Below are 24,975 nucleotides of genomic sequence, written 5' to 3' on the forward strand. Positions count from 1 at the left end.
TTCACGAAAAATATGTGCTGCAAATATGATGAAAATTTAAGAAAAAAAAAGAATACAAAATAAATACGGATTCGAAATGTTACTTCTAATCAATGAGATATTCGTATAAGCAATCGTAGAATTATTTTAAAATATATGAAATAATTGGAATACACATTTTTATAATTTCCATTTCGAATAAACTTATTTCTATCAAAGAAGAAGACTCATTTATTATTTCGTCGATCTTCGAAGTCATAAAGATGGAAAGATCGATAGTTTTTACTTGTAAAAATTCTCAATGCCATAAATTATTAAACATTCGAAAAAATTTCTATATTTAAAATAAAAACAATCCATCCACGTGATATTTTTTCAATCGAGTAGAAAAATCATCCAAGGTTACTCAATTAAATGTTTTCTTTCTCATATATGAATTGGATAGTCAACCCTAAAAAAAAAAAGAAAAAAATACAAACGCATTGGATATTGGATAAAGGAAAATATTACTCTGCGTGTTTCGCGAGTGAAAATAGAACGAAGTAACTGGTAAAAATAAAAAAAAAAATAAAAAAAAAAAGATAAAGGGAAAAGTTAGAGAAATAAAAGATCCGGGCATGTTTCTCGTGTGTCGAGTTGCTAGCCTAACGACGCTAGAAAAATTCATTTTTAATAAGGAATCGATCGAGCACGGTCGCGCAACAAATCGTCACGCGTCGTGATTCAAGGTGTACGCTTGCGGTTTATATATTCTACTATTTTTTTTTTTTTTTTTCTTTCAACTCCGAACAGGATGAAAAAGGTTGTGGTGGTGGTAGGGGTTGTGGGGGTAGTGGTGGTGGGAAACGCGATTCTTGCTAAAAGATGACGATGCTTGACCACCACGAATCGCACGTTACACGCGACACCCAAGGTTTGCTGTTGCTTGCTTTTGCTGGTCGTTGGTTTTGCAGCAACACGTGGCACGTTACACCTATGCCTCCTATCGTCTCTTACTAGGCCTGGCAAACGATTTGGCAAGGTTCTGATGTCTCTTGAAAATTACCACTATCACTAGCACCAAGATGAAAGATAGAAACAGAGATAAATATTCTAAACAGATGGATGAATTTCATCAATTTTCCAAACTGTTTGTTTGTACGTTCGTTCGTTTGTTTGATTCAATGTTTTTTTTCTGCTAGTTTTTTTTTATAGAAGTACAACGAATCATTGATAAATTATTTTGTTCTCTTAGAATCAGATATTAATTTTCTTTTTTCTTTTTTAAATTGGATAATATTGTAACAAAAAATATATAGAATTCATTTAGGCAGATATTTATATTGTTCGTTCGTTCGTTTGTTTGATTCAATATTTTTTTTTCTAGTTTTTTCTTTTATAGAAGTACAACGAATCATTGATAAATTATTTTGTTCTCTTAGAATTAGATATTTTTCTTTTTTCTTTTTTAAATTGAATAATATTGTAACAAAAAATATATAGAATTAATTTAGGCAGATATTTATATTGTTCGTTCGTTCGTTTGTTTGATTCAATGTTTTTTTTCTTTTCTAATTTTTTTTTTTATAGAAGTACAACGAATCATTGATAAATTATTTTGTTCTCTTAGAATCAGATATTAATTTTCTTTTTTTTTTTTTAAATTGGATAATATTGTAACAAAAAATATATAGAATTAATTTAGATAGATATTATATTGTTCGTTTGTTTGTTTGTTTGATTCAATGTTCTTTTTCTTTCCTAGTTTTTTTTTTTATAGAAGTACAACGAATCATTGATAAATTATTTTATTCTCTTAGAATTAGATATTTTTCTTTTTTTTTTTAAATTGAATAATATTGTAACAAAAAATATATAGAATTAATTTAGGTAGATATTTATATTCTTCGTTTGTTTGTTTGTTTGATTCAATGTTTTTTTTTCTAGTTTTTTTTTATAGAAGTACAACGAATCATTGATAAATTATTTTGTTCTCTTAGAATCAGATATTTTTCTTTTTTTTTTTAAATTGAATAATATTGTAACAAAAAATATATAGAATTAATTTAGGTCAGATATTTATATTAATCAACGTAATTTTTTGTATATTCTTTATTTTCGTAGAACTCAATATATTTTATTGTCGGACAAAGATTGGTTCCAGTGTTGAGTAGTTTTAGATCGAACGATACGAAAAAACAAACCAAAAGAAAACAAAAAAAATACAAGGGAAAGGTCTATTTTCACGGTCTACCGAATATTATCTACAACGATGAGTACGTATCAATTTTATGTTGGAACTTATCCAAAACGTGTTCCATCCCGAGTGCATTCTCCAACCTTCGGCGGAAGGAACAAAAAAAAACCGTTCAAACTGTGGGATTCGTATTGCATTCTCATGCAGTTCGTTGGTTTTGCAAGAGAAAGACAGAGTTAACGAGTTAACGAGTTAACGAATATGTGTACGTAAATTTTGTGGATGTGTATGCATGTATGCATGTGTGTGTGTGTGTGTGTGTGTGTGTGCGTGAGTAAAACAGAGAAAGAGATATACATATAATGTCAAGTTAATAAAACACAACCGATAAAGTATTCAACCTCCCCTCTCCTAACTTCTCGTTTTATTTTCTGTTCCCATTAAAACTCGTAAAAGTGTCTTCCATATGTTTTTTCTTTCCTGAAAAGCGGAACGTCTTGACAATTCTCTCGCTATTTCCTTATTTCATAGCTTTATTCCGTGTTCTTGATCTTAGTTTAATATCTTCTAAGTAGAAATGGTTTGCTTGCACGTGATACTCCCACGCGTTTCATTTATAACAATGTCCCTTTGAACATTGGAATTATCAAAGAAATTAGAATCATTGATTGGAATAAAAATGGGCACTTTTTTTTTTTCATTTTAGTTGGCAAAAAATATTTTACACTTTTGATATATTTATTATAATTTATATATTTATGCATTTATTTTATATATTTTTTTGTTTATATATATGTATATTTTTTATTATAAATTTCCAAGACGATTTAATAATATTTTTTATTTAATTTCTCGTTAATTTCGTTGATTAACGATTTCTAATTTAATTGATAGAGTTGAATTATTGTGAGCTCGTGTGTTAGAATAATCCTTGAAATATATGTTGGAAGTAATAAAATGTTATAAAATACGAATATAGAATAATTTGTCGAGTAATAACACGGGTTAGCATTTAATTTCAAGAAAATTCAGCAGAATTATCTTTTTAGGTCAAAGAAATTTGTTCTAACGTAAAGATAGCAAATTCATGGATAGTATCTAGAAAAAGTACGATTATTCGATGTAATATCAAGTATAATGATTCATGCATGAATGGTGGTAATGTATACGTAGTAAGTATAGTTGAGTGTATATCAAAAGTATTTCGAATCATTGCCAACTGGAAGATCCCATAACAACCATAAGTGATATGAAGTTGCCAAATGTAACCACCGGACAGCTTGGCAAACTGTTCTATAAATTGGCGACCAATCGAGACCTCAACCATCGAAAGATTCGTTTCTTTTTTATTTTTTTTTTCCTTTTTTCCCTTTACTTTTTTTATTTCTTTTCACGTCCTCTTTTCTTCTCCGTTCCAACGTGACGAACAGAGTTTGAGAAGTCGAGTCGTGCCAAGCAGCCCCTCGAACTTTTCCTAACCGTGAGAAAACCTACCAACCCACTTTACTATCTTTGCAGTTCACCTCATTCTCTACTCTAGGAAAATGGATTTTCCGCTTCCGATTATAAATCTAGGATGTTTACTTACCGAACAAACCTTACTTCCTATTATTACCATTGAAAAAAGTCTTCTTTTTGAAAGGAATTTTTTTTTATTTTATTTTTTATTAAATCCAAATTTATATATATAAATATAATTAATTAAAATATAATAATTAATATATATATATATATATAAATATAATAAATATAAAATAATTATTATTATATTAATTAATTTAATATTAATTAAATTATATTATTATTATATTATTATTAATATAATATTAATTAATTTATATATATAAATTTATATTATTTTATATATTTATTATAAAATAAAAATAAAATTTTTTTATTATATATTATTTTATATTTATTTTAAATTTATATTATATATTTATTTAACGATAAATTTAGGAATAACGAATTTTATAATATTTTAATCATTTCGTTAAATTATACTTCGGCAACGAGTATCGTTTAATTTAAATTTATTCGCATACACGTATCGTTGCATGATGTAAGATACACCCCCATCTTCCCCTTTGTATGGGTAAAACGATCGTTCATATGGGCTTTTTTCATGAACGGTCCTCGTACACGGATCACATTAGTAAATAAATATAATAATAAATGATTACACTTGACTATTATATATATATATATATATATATATATATTATGTATATATTTTATATTATTTTTATTTTTAAATAATATTAACTTATAATGTCTGTCCTAATTACTTTTTGTTTTTATTAATTACATTGAAACTTATCGTAATTGAATTTTAATATAATACAGATTATACGATTTTCATTTTAAAGATAATATTATGATAGTTCATGCGCATATATTACGTTGAAAATATTTACAAAGGTCGTATATACATACCATGGTTTTACATAAAAAATAAAAAATAAAGAGAAGAAAAAAGAAAGAAAAATAGGAATGAGAGTGAGGAAAATACGAAAACGTTTAGAAAAATATTGCATTAAAGTGTGATATCAGTCTGGTTGTCTGGTCGTTAGTTTCGTCAGGGTGGGTTACGATTTCCAATTTAAAATGACGTTACGTTTTATCGGTCCTACGTTGGATCCATCAATCTATGTAGTTAGGGTAATTAATTGCCATCAAGTGGAGCACACACACACACACACATACATACATGTACGTGCACCTGGCCTCTAAAGAGCTTCGACGTTTTTATGTGGGTAATTTACGTGAACTTGTGATAAAGAATCACTGATTTCTCAATTTAATAGATTTTTTATTTTCCTATTTCTGATTTGCAGCATGAAAATACAATAATAATTATTTTAATAATTTATATAATTACAATTTTAGAAAATATTTATTATAATTAATATTTAAATTAATTAAATTAATTTTTTTTTCGTAACAAAAGATGCTGAATGATGTTTAAGGAAGAGATAAAGATAAAAGAGAGAGAGAAAGAGAAAGAGAGAGGAGAGGGGGTGGATAAGGGGATAAATGTGTTTAAGGGGGTTTAGCGTGGGAATATATTTTTATCGGGGTGAGTTTCATGAGCATTAAATGTTAGGAAGAAGCTCTTGCAAGTGCTCGTAAAAGAAGGTGAAAGTTAAGTTTCGTGGTTGGGCCGCCTTCAATTTGTTTTCTTATTTTGTTGAGTGGTCGTTCAATGAGATCCTAACGAGTATTATGAGTGTTATGAACTATTAGAGTTTTTAAGTTATTTCAGATCAATTTTTGAATTAATATAAATATATTTAATATTAATACAATGATATATTTGTATTAGAATTGGATTGATCAAAGATAAATAATTAAACAAAAATGCGTAGATATTTTTTAAAATAAAAATAATAAAAGGAAATATTTGTTCATATCTCTGACCAAATGGTATATCAATATAAAATTCATTAAGTATAATGAAAATATAATTTAATGAAATATTTCTATAAAGGTTTACGAGTTTTATATGGGTCATTTGTTTTTAGCAGATTTTTGCATGGACGATCAGTAAATGGGTCGTTAATAATGAAAGGATTAATATGAAAAATATGAATGTATTTTAGATATTAGATATATAAAATAATAATGTTATTTATATTTGAAGATACAATAATTTAATATAATAATGTCGAGTTATATATATATATATGTAACGTTTGTGTGTGTTTCATTAATTAGATTTAATTGACTTCTTTATTTTTGTTCTTTTAATTAAGAGTTTTATCGTCAAATGAATATTTTAAGGTATCTCATCGCGTTAAAAGTTGTAACTTAAGAGAAGACATAAAATATGAGCTCCTTAAAAAGCAACAGGTTTTCGTAAAGGAATAATTTCTTACTTGTAAATATCTCCCTTTTTGGAAAAAGAAGAAAAAGAAAAAAAAAAAAAAGAAATAACTTTGTGCACATGTAAAATGGATCAAAGTTATTTCGAGTTTTCTTTTGATAGATTTTCGTGAATATCAATTTTCTTAGACGAACAAATCGTATACTACGATCTTGAAAACTTTCTTCGAAAGCTTTGACTACTTCGTATGTCAGACAAGTAGATTAAGGTATGGAACTTTAACATTTTCACGTTGAAAATCTTATCGAGACACTTCTTTTTCCTTAACTTTTCTTCTATCGCGTTATATTATATTATATTTTGTATTTTTTTTTTGTTTTTCATATTTATTTTTTATTCACCTTTTTATTCTTATCGTGAATATTTTACAAATATTATTTAATTAACGTAAATGGAAACCTTTTCTTTTTGTTTTTTTTTGTATTTGCACGTGCATTTACATTTATTGGAATTATTGATAGATCGTTTTATTTAATACATCATTGAATATTATTCTTGACAGTGTCCGCGAGAAGATTTATCGTTCGTGAAAAGTATTACCGATATTTTTCAGTACGTTAGCCATTTTACAGACACTTTAGGGAATACTCGGAAAGAGAGAGAGAGAGAGAGAGAGAGAGAGAAAGAAAACACGGTGAATCCTTCGACGACGTTTTGCGGTTACTTGTGTTAAAGTTGAACTTTACTGTCACGTCACTGTTCCAAGAGATAAAATGAGACTGTAAAATACCGCAGGAGAAATGGAAGGAAAAGAAGAAGAAGAAAAAAAAAGGAAAAAATACCGGAGTCCCGAGTAAGAAAATATTGTTCATTCATATATTTTCTCACTCATTGGAATAATGGGAAAAAAAAGTTTCTTATTCTGCTTGTGAGTGTGTGTGTGCGTGTACATATCAATTTAATTATTTCCATTAACATTACATAACAAATATTTTAATTCAATTAACACTAAATTAACGGATGTTGGATATAATTATCTAATTATGCCTGAAATGAGTCAATTTAATTCTCAAACATCAAAATCGAAGATATTTTAAACAAAATGAAAATATTTTTAATGAATATATATTTTGTTTTTAAAATACATTTTATACAGATTTTGTAAATTACATTTAACACAAACGTTCTTACTTCTATTTCTTTAGCATGATTCTTAGAATTCTACAATTCAACCATTTTTCAATATGTCTTTTATTAGATAGAGACGTGAAAGTATTTTAAGCTACACTTCTACGAACAGGAAATAGATGTGCGTAAAACGAGCAGCTATAAAAATGAGCCAATTTGGCACACATTTGTCCAAATAGGTATAGCAAGTATGTATTTTTGAAACTAAGGAGTGGGGGAGAGAAAAGAATTAGTATTTTTATACACATTTCATAATTCCAATAAAAATCGACATATGTATTAACAAAAATTTATTAAATTTTTCCAAATATACATCAATAAAATCGTAAATGAATCAAAATCTTCGACAAAATTTACTGCTAATATCGGAAGCAATTGATTGGATTATTGTTTTAGGTTCAATTATTATTCGAAACATTGGAAATATTTATTTGAAAAAAAAAACAAAGTAATTCTGATAATCAGAATGTATGTGTGCACGTACGAGGGGAGGAGGAGGAGGAGGGGGGGAATTGATTGGATTATTGTTTTAGGTTCAATTATTATTCGAAACATTGGAAATATTTATTTGAAAAAAAAACAAAGTAATTCTGATAATCAGAATGTATGTGTGCACGTATGAGAGGAGGAGGAGGAGGAAGGGGGGGGGAATTATATAGATAACAGTAGGTATCGTTAAATTTCATATTTAGAGCCTTGAAGTGTCAGAGTAGCGAAATCCGCAGTCCTCGTTACTCGATCGACGTTGAATCGCGTGTACGAAGTTTGCCTGGGATAGACTGAAACTGAAAGATCGACACAATACGCTTCCAATCAACGTGTCCTGCACGTCCATGATTTGCACGATATATGACGTGTTACAATGTTCTACTAAATCATATCTTCCATTGATGCTAATTAGAAACGATTCTAATAGCCAATCATCAAGCTTTTCTCAAAAATCCACAAGAAATTCCACAAAATTTACAACGGATACAACGTGGTTGTTTTTCTTCTTTCTTTTCTTATTTAAAGCTAATCAATCTTTACGTCTGTTTATAAATATAAATAAATAAATAAACAAATAAAATGTTATTTATTTAGTTATATATATATATATTATTTAATAAGATAATTATATTATTATTGGATTTTGATTTTGATTATTAATATTTTGAACACAATTGGAAAGTATAGATTTTATTTATTTAGAGCTGATTGATTGGATAAATGGTATTATTTACTTTTTTACAAGATAAAGTATATATATTTTTCTTAACGAAACAAATTTTTATTATTTTATTAAACAAAGATATATATTTTCGTTTTCGTGTTTTCAATTGTAATCGTTTTGTTAGGATTCAATTATTATTGTGTCTTATAGTGTTTTATTTTATTAAATAGATATAAGAATTTGTTAATGTACGGTTTGAAACGAGATACTATAAATCATTGTTTAATTATACACGGTGAACTAGACATTACAGTATCGGCCGATCTTAGTCCTCCGTTCCTTCCCTGTTGTAGTAACAAACTTTCCCAAGGGAGGTTTACTCCCATTAACTCGATTCCTATGTGCAGAGAGTGCTGTATGTGACGTGCAGATGCGCTTTGCGGATGCACTTTGCCGCAGGCAGCGAATGTGTGTTGACATTCGTTGATGCGAATATCACTGTGCTTTATAATATTATATATATATTCTAAAATCTATCAACAACAACAATAATATCCTCAATTTAAATAATAAATATTGTTTTATAAAAATAATAAAATTAAATATAAAAATAATAAAAATTGAAATAGAAATATTTATCAAATAATAATTTTCGTATGAAATGTAAGAGAGAATATTTTTTGTTTGTTCGTTCGTAAACTAAGAAATCGAAATGGAAAATTTGGATACACTTGTATTTCGGTAGTATTACATTTGTAAGACGATGATTATTCAGGACGAATTTTCCAAACTCAAAAAGTCTCCGACGCAGCGACTGGCGCAGTACTTAAGTAAACTTTACTCTATGATACACTTGGACAGTGTCAAGATTCTCGGTGTGAGAATCTTGAATGATTTAAGAGCCTTGTTGGATTCGCAAACTATTGAAGTTTCCTATGTCAAAACATTTCGAAGTTAGATACAATATCATGAATTAAAATTAACATCCAGTAAACCATTGTATCGAATTTGAAATTGTTCAACAATAATATGTCATCATTTATTAACAATTCAAATTAACATTTGTCTAATTTACTTTTTTAATTAGTTTTTTTTATAGTTTTAAATAATTTTCTTGGTATATCTATATTGTTCGAATTTTGTTGTATGCTTCAATTAAACGAATGTAATCGGAGCTATTGTAATTTGTTACGAATCATTTGTACGACAACTGTTGTTTTCCGCGAAATCGTATTCTACATCACGTATCCGAATTTATATGTATTAATATGTATATGTATTATTTATAGGTTTACAGAACGATTATCGAAATATTTCGTAACTCGAAGGGATTGGTCGTTTACTTAATTCTTCGAAAATATCGTTACGGAAATTGGCATCGAGCTGTAGTCGGTATCGATAATTGGCTGAATACCTACCTCCGGCATCGAAGTGTAAATATTAACAGGCATCTTTACCCGTTAGTGGTCTTCTATCGATTAATCGTCAGCACGATCAGTTTTATCGAAGGTCACCTGCGAAAGGATTTCGCCTTTTTAGATTGAATCACATCAAAGGGATATCGAAAAGTTTACAAGTGTGCCCTGTTATTTGAACCAAAGTTAAATAAGTGTCAAGGATTTATCTCAAACTTTATATCTTTTTCTAACCATACACAACATTCATTCCGACCCACGAATTATTTTCAACCCTATCATACAATATTTTTCTTATCTAGGATAATTTCAACGCTTCGATACGCGTGTCTGTTGTATTTTGTATTCCTTGATCTAACGCAAAATACATGAAAATTATTGAAGACATTCAATCATAATTCAATACATTCGTAATCATCATCCTAACGAGAAATATACTTGAAAATTGTGTATAAGATACTTAAACGTAATTCAACTAGTTCGTAAATGATCACGATTAAAATACTCGCGAAGATTAATGTTTGGTAAATTTTCTTTACGTATATATTAGAAAAGTGCAAATTCGTTTCATTCATGACGATCGGTATAGAAATAAGGATACGTTTAAGTCTACATTTAAGATTTTCTAGATGGTCTATAAGTTCGTTATGCACGTGCACACGTGTGTACGCGTATATAACTAGTTCTCAGCTTGATAAACTAACCCTCCTATCTGCATATATATTTACCCATAAATACACACACATACATTTGCATAGAAAGACACGTACCCTTGCCCTTTCTCTTCACATTGTGTTTTACTTGCTCAGGGGATTATATCGTTCAGAAGTAGTAGGACTCGTAGCACGCGTGGGTGGAGCCATCTACTTGGTTGGTAGCGAAACAAATGGTAGGCTTCATCCGCAATGCGTTTGGTAAACTAATCGTTATCCATGATTCTCTGTTATCCACTGCATATAGCCACTGAACAGGGACTCACCTCTTTGCCGGTCAAAGTTGATTTTCAAGTGTGTCCTATGTGTTTACACGTGTATCTACCTGGAGAATCGTTGAACGAGATGGCTACGTGCTTTTAAATGCTGAATGTTTACTTTACTCTTTAAACGAAACCGGAATATGTATACCCGTAGGATTGAAAATGTCTCTTTGTGAATAAGATCTACTTACGTTTAACCACACGTCCAATTTTATCTGGGTCGTCTTATAAAAACTTGAGAAAAACTATCTAACATCCAAATTTACATATTTATCTAAAGTTAATCGAATAAATATTAGAAATATTTGAAACATATATTTAGTTGAGTAATAGTTTAAGATTAACTCGAAACCGAACGCTTTTAACAAATGGCCGTCTGTCTGTCTGATCAAATTCGGATATTACTACTTACGCTCTTACCACTCGACGGGTTTCCTTGTTTGACTTAATATCGACTATTACTACTTATTTTTTCGATACTTTCCTATTTTTCATGTTAAATATTAGATATATTTGAAACATATATTTAATTGAGTAATAGTTTAAGATTAATTCGAAACCGAACGCGTTTAACGCGTATACAAATGGCCGTCTGTCTGTCCGATCAAATTCGGATATTACTACTTACGCTCTTACTACTCGACGGGTTTCCTTGTTTGACTTAATATTGACTATTACTACTTTTTTCGATACTTTTCTATTTTTGATGTTAACAAACAAGATAATCGATTGACAAATGATTAGAATTTATTTATTTAACGATTATAAACGAGTTTAACGTTATAATTTGTATTTAGAAATGACTATTACTACTTTTTTCGATACTTTTCTATTTTTGATGTTAACAAACAAAATAATCGATTAACAAATGATTAGAATTTATTTATTTAACGATTATAAACGAGTTTAAGGTTATAATTTGTATTTAGAAATGATACGGACAAATATTTCTTGTTCTTTTTATCCTGTCAACAAAATCTTTATAAGAAGTATCTCAGAAACCGATACACTTGGTTGAACCGGACTATGCACTTTTCATATTTCTGACGTTTACCGTGGAAAGAAATAGTAGGACCGGAATAGCCTCGGTCCTTTGAGGTTACTACAAGTAAAAAGGGAAGATGGAAAGAAAAAGGGAAGAGAGAAAGAGAGAGAGAGAGAGAGAGAGACTTCTTCTTTCGTTTGAATTCTCGTTAAGCGGCAGCTTTCGCGAAAGTTTTTTCTTAAAACGACGCTCGGCCCGGATCATCGATCGTCCTTTTCCTCGTCCTCTTCGTTAAAACGTTGCCTACGATTCGTAAAACAGATAGAATGAATTAAATGAGAAACCACAGAGGTAAAAGTATCTGCTTCATATTTTCTTCTTCTTCTTTTTCTTCTTCTTCTTCTTCTTCTTATATTTCTTTTCTTTTTTTTTTTTTTCTTGTTCCCCTTTCGAACACAAGACATTTCCATTGAAAACTCGGACAAATGATATATAAATCTTTTAACGAGTTCGTATTTATTAGTAATTAAGTATCAAAGTTTTTTTCAAATACAGATCTTCCCAAGGAAGTAATCTTCCATTAGAAATGTAATCCAGATTTAAATAAGGGATGAAGGATATTTTGTCCTAAAGAGATAAAAAAAAAAGAAAGAAAAAAGAAAAATATTGCAGACATTTTCTTTCCCCCGTCCTCGTGGAAAAGAACAAAAAAAAAACGAAAAACCATAGATTTTCAATAGAAGAAAAATATAATCTTCCTTTATAAGATTACAGTAAAGTCTAAGATCGAGATTTTATTCAATCAAATGTACCTAAGTTCGGATATTTTAAGAAAGTTTTCCATAAATATTGAAACCTGATAGAAAACAAAAGAAAAGGGAAAAAAAACCCCCCCCTCCACCCGTAAAGTATAACTCGCAATATACGACGCTAGTTAAAAACTAGACGAATGGTTTTTAAAGGAGAAGAAGGGGAAGGGGTGCGGAATGAGTCAGTGGTGGTAGTGGGGGAAAAATAGAGAGGCGGGGGAGGGAGAGGGGAAATAAAAAAGTTAAAAACGAAAAAGAAATAGGGAAAAGTGGGGGGGGGGGGAGGGTAGGGTAGGGGGGAGGGGAGCTTTAGAAATAATTCCACTTAAGCTCGTTTGTAAAATGAAATAGTAATAGGGGAGGGCCTCGAGAGAGAGAGGAGGGTGGACTCGAGAGAGGGATGGGACGATTACCAGCTTCAACGAGGAAAACGTTAGGAGAATTCTTTGAAGGTGCAACCGATAGATGGCGGGGTGCAACGGCACCAAGGAGGACGTCGTCGTGATGATGATGATGATGATTATGATGATGATTATGATGATGATGATGATGATGCATTTGGTGCACGTGCATATAGTCCTTCCCCTACCCCTTTTATTCCCCATCATCCCCATTTTCCATCACTCTCTTTCTTTCTCTAACTTTCTTGTTTTCCGATTCTCTCTTTTTCTTTCATTCCATTCCACTTCACTCACTCACTCACTCACTCACTTATTCTCACCAACATTTTCACAGAGTTTCGAGCACGCGCGCGCCACGACGCTCATCCAACCCCCGCCAATCCACCGGCGAATCCCACCAACGACGTTCGTGACGTCAAGACGCATTGCGACATATCCCTCTGCCCCGCTTTGTGCCCTGCTTGCTCTGCTGCTGCTGCTGCTGCTGCTGCTGTTACTGCTGCTGTTACTGCTGCTGTTGGTACTCTGCTGGTTCCTACAGCTTACCTCGTACCCACAACGGACTTGCTTCTTTTTTTCTTTTTTTTTTTCTTTTTCTCATTTCATTTTTCTTCCTTTCTTTATATATCTTTCTTTTCCCTCTCTCTCTCTCTCTCTCTTTTCATCTGTCTTTGTCTCTCTCTCTCTCTCTCTCTCTATGTGTATGTGTGTGTGCGTTCACGTGCATTTCTATTTTATTTTCCTTTCTCTCTCTCTCTCTTCTAACGTCACTCGAATATTTTTATTCCTATGGAATTTGTATTTATATTTCTCTTCTATTTTCTTTTTTGTATATATATATACATATATTTCTGTTTATTTAAATATTATCCTTTTATTACTCTCCTTGTTATCATTTTTCTTATTATTCTTACTCGTTATTTTTTTACTTTCCTTTTTTTCTTTTTTAATTTTTGTTTTTCCAATAATTAGGGGAAAAAAAGGATATTATTCTTATTTTTATTTTAATATATTTTCTTTAGGAAGAAAAAAGAAAAGTATTTCTCTAATTGGGATTATTTTATATCGTGGGATATTTAATTTTTATTTGTCATACGCGTAGTCTTATTTGAATTTTGTATACATTTTGTTTGAATTTTTGTACATTTTGTTTGAATTTTATTTTTCTTTTTTTTTCTTTTTTTTTTTATAGGAATATAGGTAAAGAAATATGTATATTCTTAGATAACGGTTTCTCGTGGAATTCCTTCGGAGAAGAATTCTATCGATAGTTTATCTTTTTTCGTTAGCGTAATGCCGGATTATGTACCATTCGAATCTCTTTGAAAAATAACAAACCAGAGTAAGTTGGAGAGATTTATCGGTCGATCGGTTTTCGTACGTCGAACTTAGACCTTTTATTCTTTCTTGACCTTTCCAGAATGAGATTCAAGCAATTCTTTCTTTCTTCCTTCCTTCCTTCCTTTTTTATTTATTCTTACTCATTCTTTCTCTTCATTCTTTCGACTTTTTATTTCTTCACTTTGATAAGTTCGAAGAAAAATTTTCAAATACATTTGTCGAACTTTAAACGAACGAGATGATATGTTTTTTTCTCTCCCCTTTTTTCTTTGATCTTTCTTTATTTCTCCCCCCCCCTCACCACCCCTCAATCTCCTAGTTTCGTAAAAACTAAAAGAAAAATAAACGGTTTGATATTTCAAAAGAGATACGACGATACAACTAAAGTTATTTTCACATTTTGTTTTCTTTTTTTCTCTTTTTTTTTTTCTTTTCTTTACAAAACGAATGATATAATGAGGTAGGAAGAAAAATAGGAAAAAGAGAACTCGCCCCAGTCGATAACGATTTTAAATTTTTTCCGTTTTTTTTTTCTTTTTTTTCGTTTATTTCCTTTCATTCTTGTTTTTGCTGTTTTTTTTTTTTTAAACGAAGAAAAAGTTCAAAGGGTTGCGTTTACGCGTACAGTCGCTCGAGAATATTTTCTTTTTTTTAAATTAGAAAGAAGGTCGTATACACAGAAAGAAAGAAAGAAAGAGAAAGGGTGAGAGCGAGTGAAAGAAAGAAAAAAGGAGAGAAAGAGAGAGAGAAAGAGAGAGAAAGAGAGAGAAGATGCTTATACGAATGACTTGGTTGATTCAACGTTTCATGGTCTTACGAATGCAGAGCTTTGTTAAGCACTAACGGTCGTATCTCCGCAATTAGGGCCGATTTTAATGAAAGCACTTGCTCAGGTGTCATTAGACCTTGTCGTCGTCTTCAACGTCGTCTTGGTAGTTGTCGTCAAAGTTGTCCTCGTCGTCGTCGTCGTCAAAGTTGTCGTCGTTTTCATCATTCGTATTCTATTACAAACAAACTTTCATCGTTTGGTTTTATTTTCTCAAGGATAGTAATCACACTAAACCGACTGAACCGAGGTACGATCATTTTTGCTTAGTAAATATGCAAGAGGTAAGAGGTAACCGAGAACAATTTGGAACTATTTCCTACTTGGCACGTTCCAACTTTGAAAATTTCATTAACTTTGTTAGTTGCTCGAGATTTATTATAATACGTATTAAATATTATGTGGTATATTTCAAGTTGTAAGTGTAATATTGTGTATACGATAACACAAATAATATTTACGTTAATTATTAGGGATAGTTTTTCTTTTTATCGTATTATTATTATTATTATTATTATTATTATTATTATTATTTTGTTTATTAATTATTAAAACTGTCGTACTTGTTAACAGTAATTAAATATTTTTCAATTAAAAATTAATGATGAGATAATAATAATAACTACGAAAGTATACAATATCTCAAGAATTATTTTTCACACAAACACACACATCTTTCGGTTTAAAAATGAATCTGAAAAATGATTTACCTTTGCAGAAAACGTGATTATAAATAAATACGATAAAATTATATTAACTGACATGAATAATCATAAGAGAAAAAAATTATTTAAACAAATTATTTTCACTCCAAATAGAAGAAATATTTGTTTATATCGTAAAACAAGATGAGAAGATATGTTTCAACTTTAAGATAAGATCTATAGTGGTTTCATCGAACAGATAGAATCGACTAGTATGACACCATATGATTTATTCCTTCTATCAAAAGTTTGACTTGAAGTTTCACTTGGAAGAAGTCGCAGTCGGGATGATCTCGGTTATCTTTCTTGGCTAAGATCCGTGAAGCTGTAGATAAGCCAAGGTATATTCGGTTTCCGCAGTGGTGGCTTCGTTGGTTCATGAGGAATTAGCTTGGAATTCTATTCGCTTGGAATGTACTGAATTCTACCGGTGTAAACCGAATCTACTTAGGGAATGATCGTCTTCATCGTTGCGCTAATTATGATTGATAACTGATAGGTGTATACATTAAACTGTTCCAATTTAGAGGATTCAAATGATTTATACAAATTTGTATCTAATTTAGAGTCATTATATATTCATTTTTAAATAATACAATTTTTATTTAAGTATTTTTTGATAATAGACATATATTCTTATTAATAAATTTAACACAATAAATTCGATTATAGTTGATCGAATGAATTTTATGGGAAAATAATATAATACATTACTTATTTTTTCAACCGAACTTACTTAGGGAATGATCTTTAATGTGTTAATTATAATTGATAGGTGTATACATTAAACTGTTCCAATTTATGTATAGATGATTAAAATGATTTATACAAATTTGTATCTAATTTAGAGTCACTTATATTCATTTTTAAATAATACAATTTTTATTTAAGTATTTTTTGATAATAGACATATATTCTTATTAATAAATTTACCACAATTTATTAGATTATAGTTGATCGAATGAATTTTATGGGAAAATAATATAAATACATTATTTATTTTTTCAATCGAACTTACTTAGGGAATGATCTTCAATGTGTTAATTATAATTGATAGGTGTATACATTAATCTGTTCCAATTTATGTATAGATGATTAAAATGATTTATATAAATTTGTATCTAATTTAAAAAGTCACGGTGTATTAATTTTTAAATAATACAATTAAATAATACAATTTTCATTTTAGTATTTTGATAATAGAAATATATTTCTATTAATAAATTTAATACAATTTATTGGAAAATAATATAAATACATTACTTATTTTCAATCAAACTTACTTAGAAAACGATCTTTTATGTGTTAATTATAATTGATTATTGATAAGTATGTACAATAAATTATTCCACTTTAAAGTATTGGAAAGATTTATACAAATTTGTATTTAATTTAAAGTCACGGTATATTAATTTTTTAATAATACAATTTTTATTTAAGTATGTTTTGATAATAGAAATATATTTTTATTAATAAATTGAATAAAATTTAACCAATTATAATTGATCGAATGAATCATTAAAAAAATACTACCCATTATTTCAATTCTTAAATACTACTATATTATCTGATATAAATTTATTTAGATTTGATTTATTAAAGTGTGATAATAAATAGTATTCGCGAGTGAAATAAGTAAAGAGTAAAGTAGTATAACATTAGTCAGGGTGTGTGGGGGGGGAGTAGGGTAGTTTATTATACCACTTTTCAAACGTTTTCGTTAGATCGTTAAAATGTTCGCGTGAAAAGATTTCCAAGCTCATTGTTCCGATTGTACATTGTCATAGGGCTAACGTTTCATCGTCCGTGAGGTAAAAAGCTTTTCATACGAAGCAAACGCTTCAAGATGAGAAAATATTGTCCTCGGTTCTAAACAAAAGTTTTCTACCATCGGTACGAACGAACTAACGAACGAACGAACCTGGTAACGTTGTCGATTTTCACGGAAGGACGACGTCAATTTTATTTCTTTGACAGTCGATCCTTCAACCGTGTGCTCTCTTATCTCTTTTGATGTTGATATCATTGTGTTTATTATATCGTGCAAATACAAAGGAACACAATAAAAAAAAAGAGAAGAAAAAGGAAAGAAAAAAAAAATAAAATTCCACAGATGATGCCACGGGTGGTGTACGTTACCTTTAATCGCAATAGTCACGGCAAATTTGAATAGGTTAATGGGGTTTTCCATTGTATACATTTAACAAATATTATTTCAACTAGATAGATATTTTAAATGCTTGGAAATATTCCTCTTAATTGATCATTTATACCGACCAGACGAATTATATTTATTTAAACTCTTGAGATAGTTATGAACCCATTAGTGTTATTTTGATATTAATCTATAAATATCTAGTTTTAATTAGTTCAATATTTTTAATTTTAATTATTTCCATTTAAATATTGCAAGATTATTGTCTTAATATCTTTTCTTTTTTTTTATTAATTTTTTAAAAATACACTACTGTAGACAATAAGTGTATTTTATATATACTATATATAATATTTATTTATTTATTTATTTAATAATATTTTATTGACCCTAGAGCCTAGGCTCCCTAAAGGCCATTAATTACAGTATAGTACAATGTAATATATAGATAAAACAAAACAAAAATTAAAATTATGTAATTATTATTAAACTTATCATTATATCAGTAGTAACGCACAGTAAGTAGATAAATGTAAAAAGAAAATAGTAAATAATAAATAAAAGTATAATAGTTCTATAATAGTAGTATAGTAGTATTGGTTCAAAGCAATAACGAAAAGATAAAGCGAATACAAGCGTTAAACTTTCTTTGTAATTTAGTTTGTAATGTTCCTGAGATGTTTGTATAAGCTGCTGAACAATAATCAAATATTATATAGTATAGTATATAATACAATTAAGAATTATTTTGAAAAAGATATAAATGTGTGGTTAAAGAATTAAAATTTATTTATCTGAGTATGTAAACGTAATATATTTATTTACTTTTTTTAAAATTAATGATTTATGATTTTTGATGTATAAACGGTGTCTATATATGTTTATTTATATTTATAATTTAATTTATAAAAATTGTTAAAAAAGAATTAGGGTAAAGAGGTCATTTTGATCACGAAAAGGAAGGATTGTTCATACTATTGACTTATCAATGACTCGAATTATATTTGTATCGTTAACCACGAAGCAAACATAGTTCTTGGCGAAACGCCCGTCAATGTTTTGCAATGGTATTCCGAGGTCAGACAAAAGCTTTCGAGCTTCGTTTCCAAAATATACATCAGCTCTCGTCTCGTCCAAACGTGCATAGGAAAGAGAAAACGAACTATTCAGGGGCGTATGTCAAAACCATTTATTTCAGCCTCCTTCTCATACGTTCAATTTTATTTCGTTCTATTTTTATTTCGCATGATTTTAGGACGAAATATTTTCCAAGAGAGAGAGAGAGAAATAAATTCATTTTCTCGGTTCTACAGTTCGTTTTTAGAAACTCGAAAACGTCAACAATTTCCTTTGATTTTTTTATTGTATTTTTTTTTTGTTCGCGTTTTCTAGGTATAATAATAATTTAACTAATATTTGTTTTTTTTTTCTCTTCTTTCTTCTTTTTTAATTGTTAAGAATATTTTTTTTTGTATATAATATATAATATATTTTATTTTGTAATATATAATTATTTTTTTTTGTTTATAATATATAATATATATTTTTTTTTGTATATAATATATAATATATTTTATTTTGTAATATATAATTATTTTGTTTTGTTTATAATATATAATATATATTTTTTTTTGTATATAATATATAATATATTTTTTTTTGTAATATATAATTATTTTGTTTTGTTTATAATATATAATATATATATTTTGTTGTATATAATATATATATAAATATATATAATAATATAGAATTTTGTTGTTTATAATATCGTTGAGAAATAGAAGAGAAATTTGTAATCTTCAAAAAATTTTTTACGATTCTCTCGTATATATATATATTTTGTTTTAAAGTAATATATCAAACACACACATATACACAGGGGTAAGAATTTATGAAGTAATTTCGAGAGGAAGAAGTTGTCTATCGAATTTAATGTCACTTAGATTAGGTTGGTGACGTTAGTGAACGGAAATAGATAGACCTGTGAGAGTCGTCCCCTCTTTTTAAAGGAGAGTAAATGGAAGGGGCAGTTATGTTTATAGTAGGAGGATTGTATAATAAAAATAGTAGTAGTGGGGTGGTGGATGAATGACACTCAAAGATGCAACACTAAATTCTTTCGAGTCGCATTATTATTATGATCGTTAGCTCTTTCGAAGAAGAATAACAATAATAATAATAATAATAATAATAATAATAATAGTAAGAATAAGAATAGGAATAAGAGAGAGTAGTTAAGTTCATCGTTGAAGAAGGAAACCAACAATTGCCATTCGTGAAATAGAAATTCATTTCCCTATTATTTTCCCTTATTTTTATTTCGTTAATTTTTTTCTTACCTTTTTTTTTTTTTTTTTTTTTCAATCAACATTTTTTTTCTTCCTCATATATGGCCTTGTCATTGTAATCGTCAATCGTAATCATCATTATCATCATTATAATCATCATCATTGTGCTATTATTGTCCGTCGTGGCGTGCTTACGTGTGTGTATCGGCCTGTCTGTCTTCTCGCGAGAGGTATCACCTACTTCGCGTATTCTAATGTGTTTTACTTGGATCTTGCTGATCTGTATTTAAATAATCGGAAAAAAAAAAAAACACGATGCATGCTGCAGTTGGAAGTGCCTGTGTAAATGTATCCGTATTTCAACAAAGACAACGACGTAAATCATCGAGTTATAAGGAAAGGTAAGGGAACCGATCGATTCCCCTCCCTTTTTTTTTTTTTCGATATTTTTCATCGACTTCTTCTTCTTCTTCTTCTTCCTCTTCCTCCTCTTCTTCTTCCTGTGATTTTTTCTTCGTCTTCTTCGACACTCCGTATTGAATGTTATTTTTAGTCAGACGAGACTAAATTCAACATTGTGTTATTTCGATAAAGTACAACTTGATAAATCGATTAGTCGATAAATTCAATAATTGAATCAATGATTTGTAACTGCCTAAGGATATTATGTTTACGTGCATGTGTGTGCGTGCGCGTGTGTATGTGTGTTTGTTTGTAATATACTTTTGTGTACGCGCTCGCGTGCATGTGTCTTCTTTTTTATCTTTTTCTCCAATTTGTACATTTTCAATTTCGAGAAGGTTTTTTTTCTAGTAGAGGCTTTTTTTTTATTTCTATAAATAGAGTTTAAGAAGAGCAGCGAAATCGAACGTGTCCGATATAAAGTTGGTTCGAGTAAGCCTCCGCCATCTAACGCAAGCTTAAGGAAACCGATAAGCCAGGAAAGCTTTCGAGCTTTTTTTTTTTAATATATTTTCTTTTTCTTTTCACATATGTGTCCCGTTTCTTTCTCCCATTCTCTCTCTCTCTCTCTCTCCTTGTGTATTTTGTTTTTTTTACTCTACTTGTGAGTTCGTATATTAAAAAAAAAATAAAAAACTATATCAAATGTTACTCAGATATAATCTCGTTTTAATTATTACGTAAAACGTTGTGTGTGTGTATGTGTGTATGGTCACGTGGAAAACAGGAAAAAATGTAATGTTTTGAACTGTTGAAACAATTTGTTGAACAAATTTGTTGAACAAATTTGTTTTAAGATCCAGCCAGGTGGCTTGTAAGATCGAAGAAAATTTTCTTTAGTCTCGATAGATCGTCGAATGACACTTTAGAAATACTAATTCGATGGATAGCATCCGTGAGAAAGAGGGGCAACTGAACCTTGCAGTATTGACCCAGGTCAGAGGTTGCCTGCAGGTAATCACGATGTTCCCTACCTCTCCACCGTTGTTCAAACGAACGTTTCTCTGCATTCGTTCTTGGTATAACACGTATTACTTGTATGTACGCATATGCAGTATTACTTCTCACGTCATACACTTTTATCAAATGATTTTTCTTCTTTTTTTTTCTTTACCTTTTTCTTTCTTTTTTTCTTTTTTTTTTTTCTTTTTTTTTTTTTCGAAATAACTTTTACCCCACACCACGCAGACGCCAGATGTGTGTTGTACGTTTCATTGCAAATACGAAATACGATATTTTAATAATAATAATATTAAATAATAATAATAAATAATTTTTTTTTACGAGGAAAAAATAATTCTTTAAAAATGATCGTCAAATGGTATTTTTTATTCGTTGAAGAAATTGAAAATCTATGCGCGTTAAGAGATCCCATAACCTTTGCATCGTTTTATAAGTTTCTTTCTTTCTTTTTTTTTTTTTTTTTTCACAAACGATGTCAATGATACGAAGAGTTTCTCACTAGGTCGTCGAACGTGTGTGTAGGAACTTGCTGGTAGCACAATTGCGTACTACAATAACCAAGTTATTTTATATTAATCGATAGGAATCGTATTTATTAAGATGAAGATCTTTCACGTTTGATTTATTTACTATTTCTTTTTTTATTTTTCCTTTTTTTTTCTCTTTTCTTTCTTCGTGTTTTAATTGGAAACGGGTCATTTATTTTTAACATTTAAATTATTTCGTTCGAAAAGTTCTTTAGTACGAAAAAAAAAAAAAGAAAACGAGAGAAGATATTGTAAATAATTCTATTTATATTTATTTTCAATTTATTTATTCGTATTTTCGTATGAAAACTATTCGAAATATTTTTAAATGGTTATTTTTACATTTCTACATCTTATCTACGATAAGGTATCTGTATAAAATATTCTATTCAGGGAATGATGAGTGATAGATGATCTTTAGGAAAAAAAAAAAGGAAAAAGAAATAAAAAAAAAAAATAAGTCGATAAAGGAATGAACGTTTTTCATGATTGCCTACTGTTCATTATAAATATCTAGATCAAGTTAGTATAGAGTACGAATGGTATTTATATGTATATAATATCTGTATATACGTGTGTATGCATATGTGTTTACATATGTGTTTGTATAATCGTGTAGTAGCACACTCGTTACTCTTGAAACTGTTTATGCTTGTTGTTTTATCGATATTCTCTTCGATGGCGCTTCTATTTCAAAAATATTTTAAACACATGCATAAACACATCTCCACATTTAACACAAATGTTCATTAATTCATATTATTATAATAATTCAATATATCGTATATAAAATATCTTTGTGCATTTTAAATCATTTAATTTGTTGATAATTTAAGTAAACTGTGTCATCGTTAAATCATAGAGATAATTGAACATTGAAATATATACGAAATTTATTATACGAGTTAATAATACTAATATTAAGAGAATAATATAGTTAAAATACATTTAGAAAAAATACTGAACAATCAAGTTAATAGTATCAATTTTTTCCCTTAGCGATACCGCAACAGTAAACGATACAATTATTAACACGTTCCGTCGGTAGGGAATGTCGATGAAGGATTAGCCTGGCTGCTCGTGGTACACATGCCGTGCGTGTTCTCTCGATCTCGAATAGTGGAACAGGGCCGCGAGAGAGGGTGAAGGGGTCGAGAAAGAGAGAAAGGGTGAGGGCGAGGGAGAAAGTTAGCAGGCAGATTGTGGCCGTAGTCGAACAGGTCGGTGACATGTATGCGGCTCACCTCGACGTCCCTGCAGGGCGCCGTTCCACAAACGGCGACCTGAACAGAGTCCCCGAGTTTTGTGTGTTACGGGGTTCGGTGTAGTGCTAATATAGCGTGCTGTGTTAGTAGAGTACAGCACCATTTACCCTTCTTCTCGCTCTTTCTGCAACCCTGTCGAAGGTGGTGCAGGGGCAGGGGGAGGAGAGTGGGTGGAGTAGGTGGGAAAGGTGGTGGAATACACACGCGAGAAACGGAGCTTGCAAGCTCAGAGCTTTGCTAAAGGAAAAGAAGTACGCGGTCAACCTGCTGACCAACTATGGAAACGCCTCCTCCTGCTTACCACTATACCTGCCATAAAGCAGGTTATGCATGCTGGGTCAGGAAAGAGAGAGGAGTCAGTTATACCGACGCCGTCCTACCATTCGCGTCACTCATTTGCCTTTCGAGAAACGATAACCAAAATTTCAACTTATACTTAAACATTCAATTTAAAACGAAAGTCAGAAAGATAGTTTTTTTTTATCGCGATTAATATCCATTTTTTGTTCTCATTCGAGATAATATATAACTTGGCAGAACTTGTCGTTCTGTACCACCTGCTCGACCCGCTCGACCTTTCTGTCTACCTGCTGTCTTCTTTCATTTCGGACAACAGTTGATTCGACTCAGTCGTTTCTATTGTGAATATTAGCCTTGTTTGACCGATCCGTCACGTGCTACGAGAAACTTCTCGGTAAATTTTTCTTTTTCTCTCTTAATTCGAATACTATTTCTCTCTTTCTTAGCTATCTTTTTTCTTTTTCTTTTTTTTTGTTTTCTTTTTCCTTTTGGATTCTGTAAATTACTCTCAGGAATCATCATGGTTCATTTATCCTGTCTCGTAGTTTTGGATTCCACGTGACACCGTTCGTTTTCGATGAGCTAAGGGGATAATTGGATTAACGTTGTCGTCTTGTTTTCATGTTATATTTCGATTGGAATCTTTGTATAAGTTTTATTACTTAAATAATAATTACACAATAGTTAGAGAGGAATGGGTTGAAATATAATAACGTATTTCGAATTCCATATTGTTTTAAAACATCTCCTAGGGGGAAAAGTGTTTGAGTAGAATTTTATTAAATTTTTGGACGAAGTCTCTCGGTTAAATTGTTTTTAAACCAATTTAAGATAAACTATAGTTTATTTATCCATCGTTCATACATTTTACAAGGGAAATTTGTCTAATTTACATATTGTTGGAATGGAAGTTTCTTAAAGTTTAAAGTAACCATAAATAGTTGTCTATTATAACAGCGACTATCTTCAGAGCTAAATCTTTTTCGATAAGGTCGGTAAAAAGAGTACGACCTTTATTTCAATTTAAAAAAAAAAGAATTTTATTTCCATCGAAACTGGACTTGGAAAGACAATTTTGATATAGGTTCTTTATTTAACCCAGTTTTCATCTTTATTTATATTCCTTTGACAAGACGTTATCGATGGGTCAGTTCCGAAGAATCGACTGAACGAAAAGGAGGTTAGCGTTACAGTTCAACCAAATCCTCGACAATTTCGTAGTATTGAACGGGC

The 24,975-nt window shown here is 29.8% G+C and overlaps 1 protein-coding gene across 17 annotated transcripts in view; it reads left to right on the forward strand.

Moving 5' to 3' along the window:
* LOC122514084 (potassium voltage-gated channel protein Shaker) overlaps positions 1-24,975 on the forward strand; it is a 172,705-nt gene that overhangs the window by 40,120 nt on the left and 107,610 nt on the right. Inside the window, exon 1 of one of the 17 annotated variants that reach the window (XM_043630733.1) lies at positions 20,324-20,626. The exons of the other annotated variants lie outside the window; for them this stretch is intronic. Coding sequence (XP_043486668.1) covers positions 20,541-20,626 — 86 coding nt within the window. The 5' untranslated portion in view covers positions 20,324-20,540. Of the gene's footprint in view, positions 1-20,323; positions 20,627-24,975 lie in introns of those variants that run through there. 17 annotated transcript variants of the gene reach the window in all.

The sequence above is a fragment of the Polistes fuscatus genome, unplaced genomic scaffold (genome assembly GCF_010416935.1).
Source record: "Polistes fuscatus isolate 324 unplaced genomic scaffold, CU_Pfus_HIC Scaffold14, whole genome shotgun sequence".
NCBI lineage: Eukaryota > Metazoa > Arthropoda > Insecta > Hymenoptera > Vespidae > Polistes > Polistes fuscatus.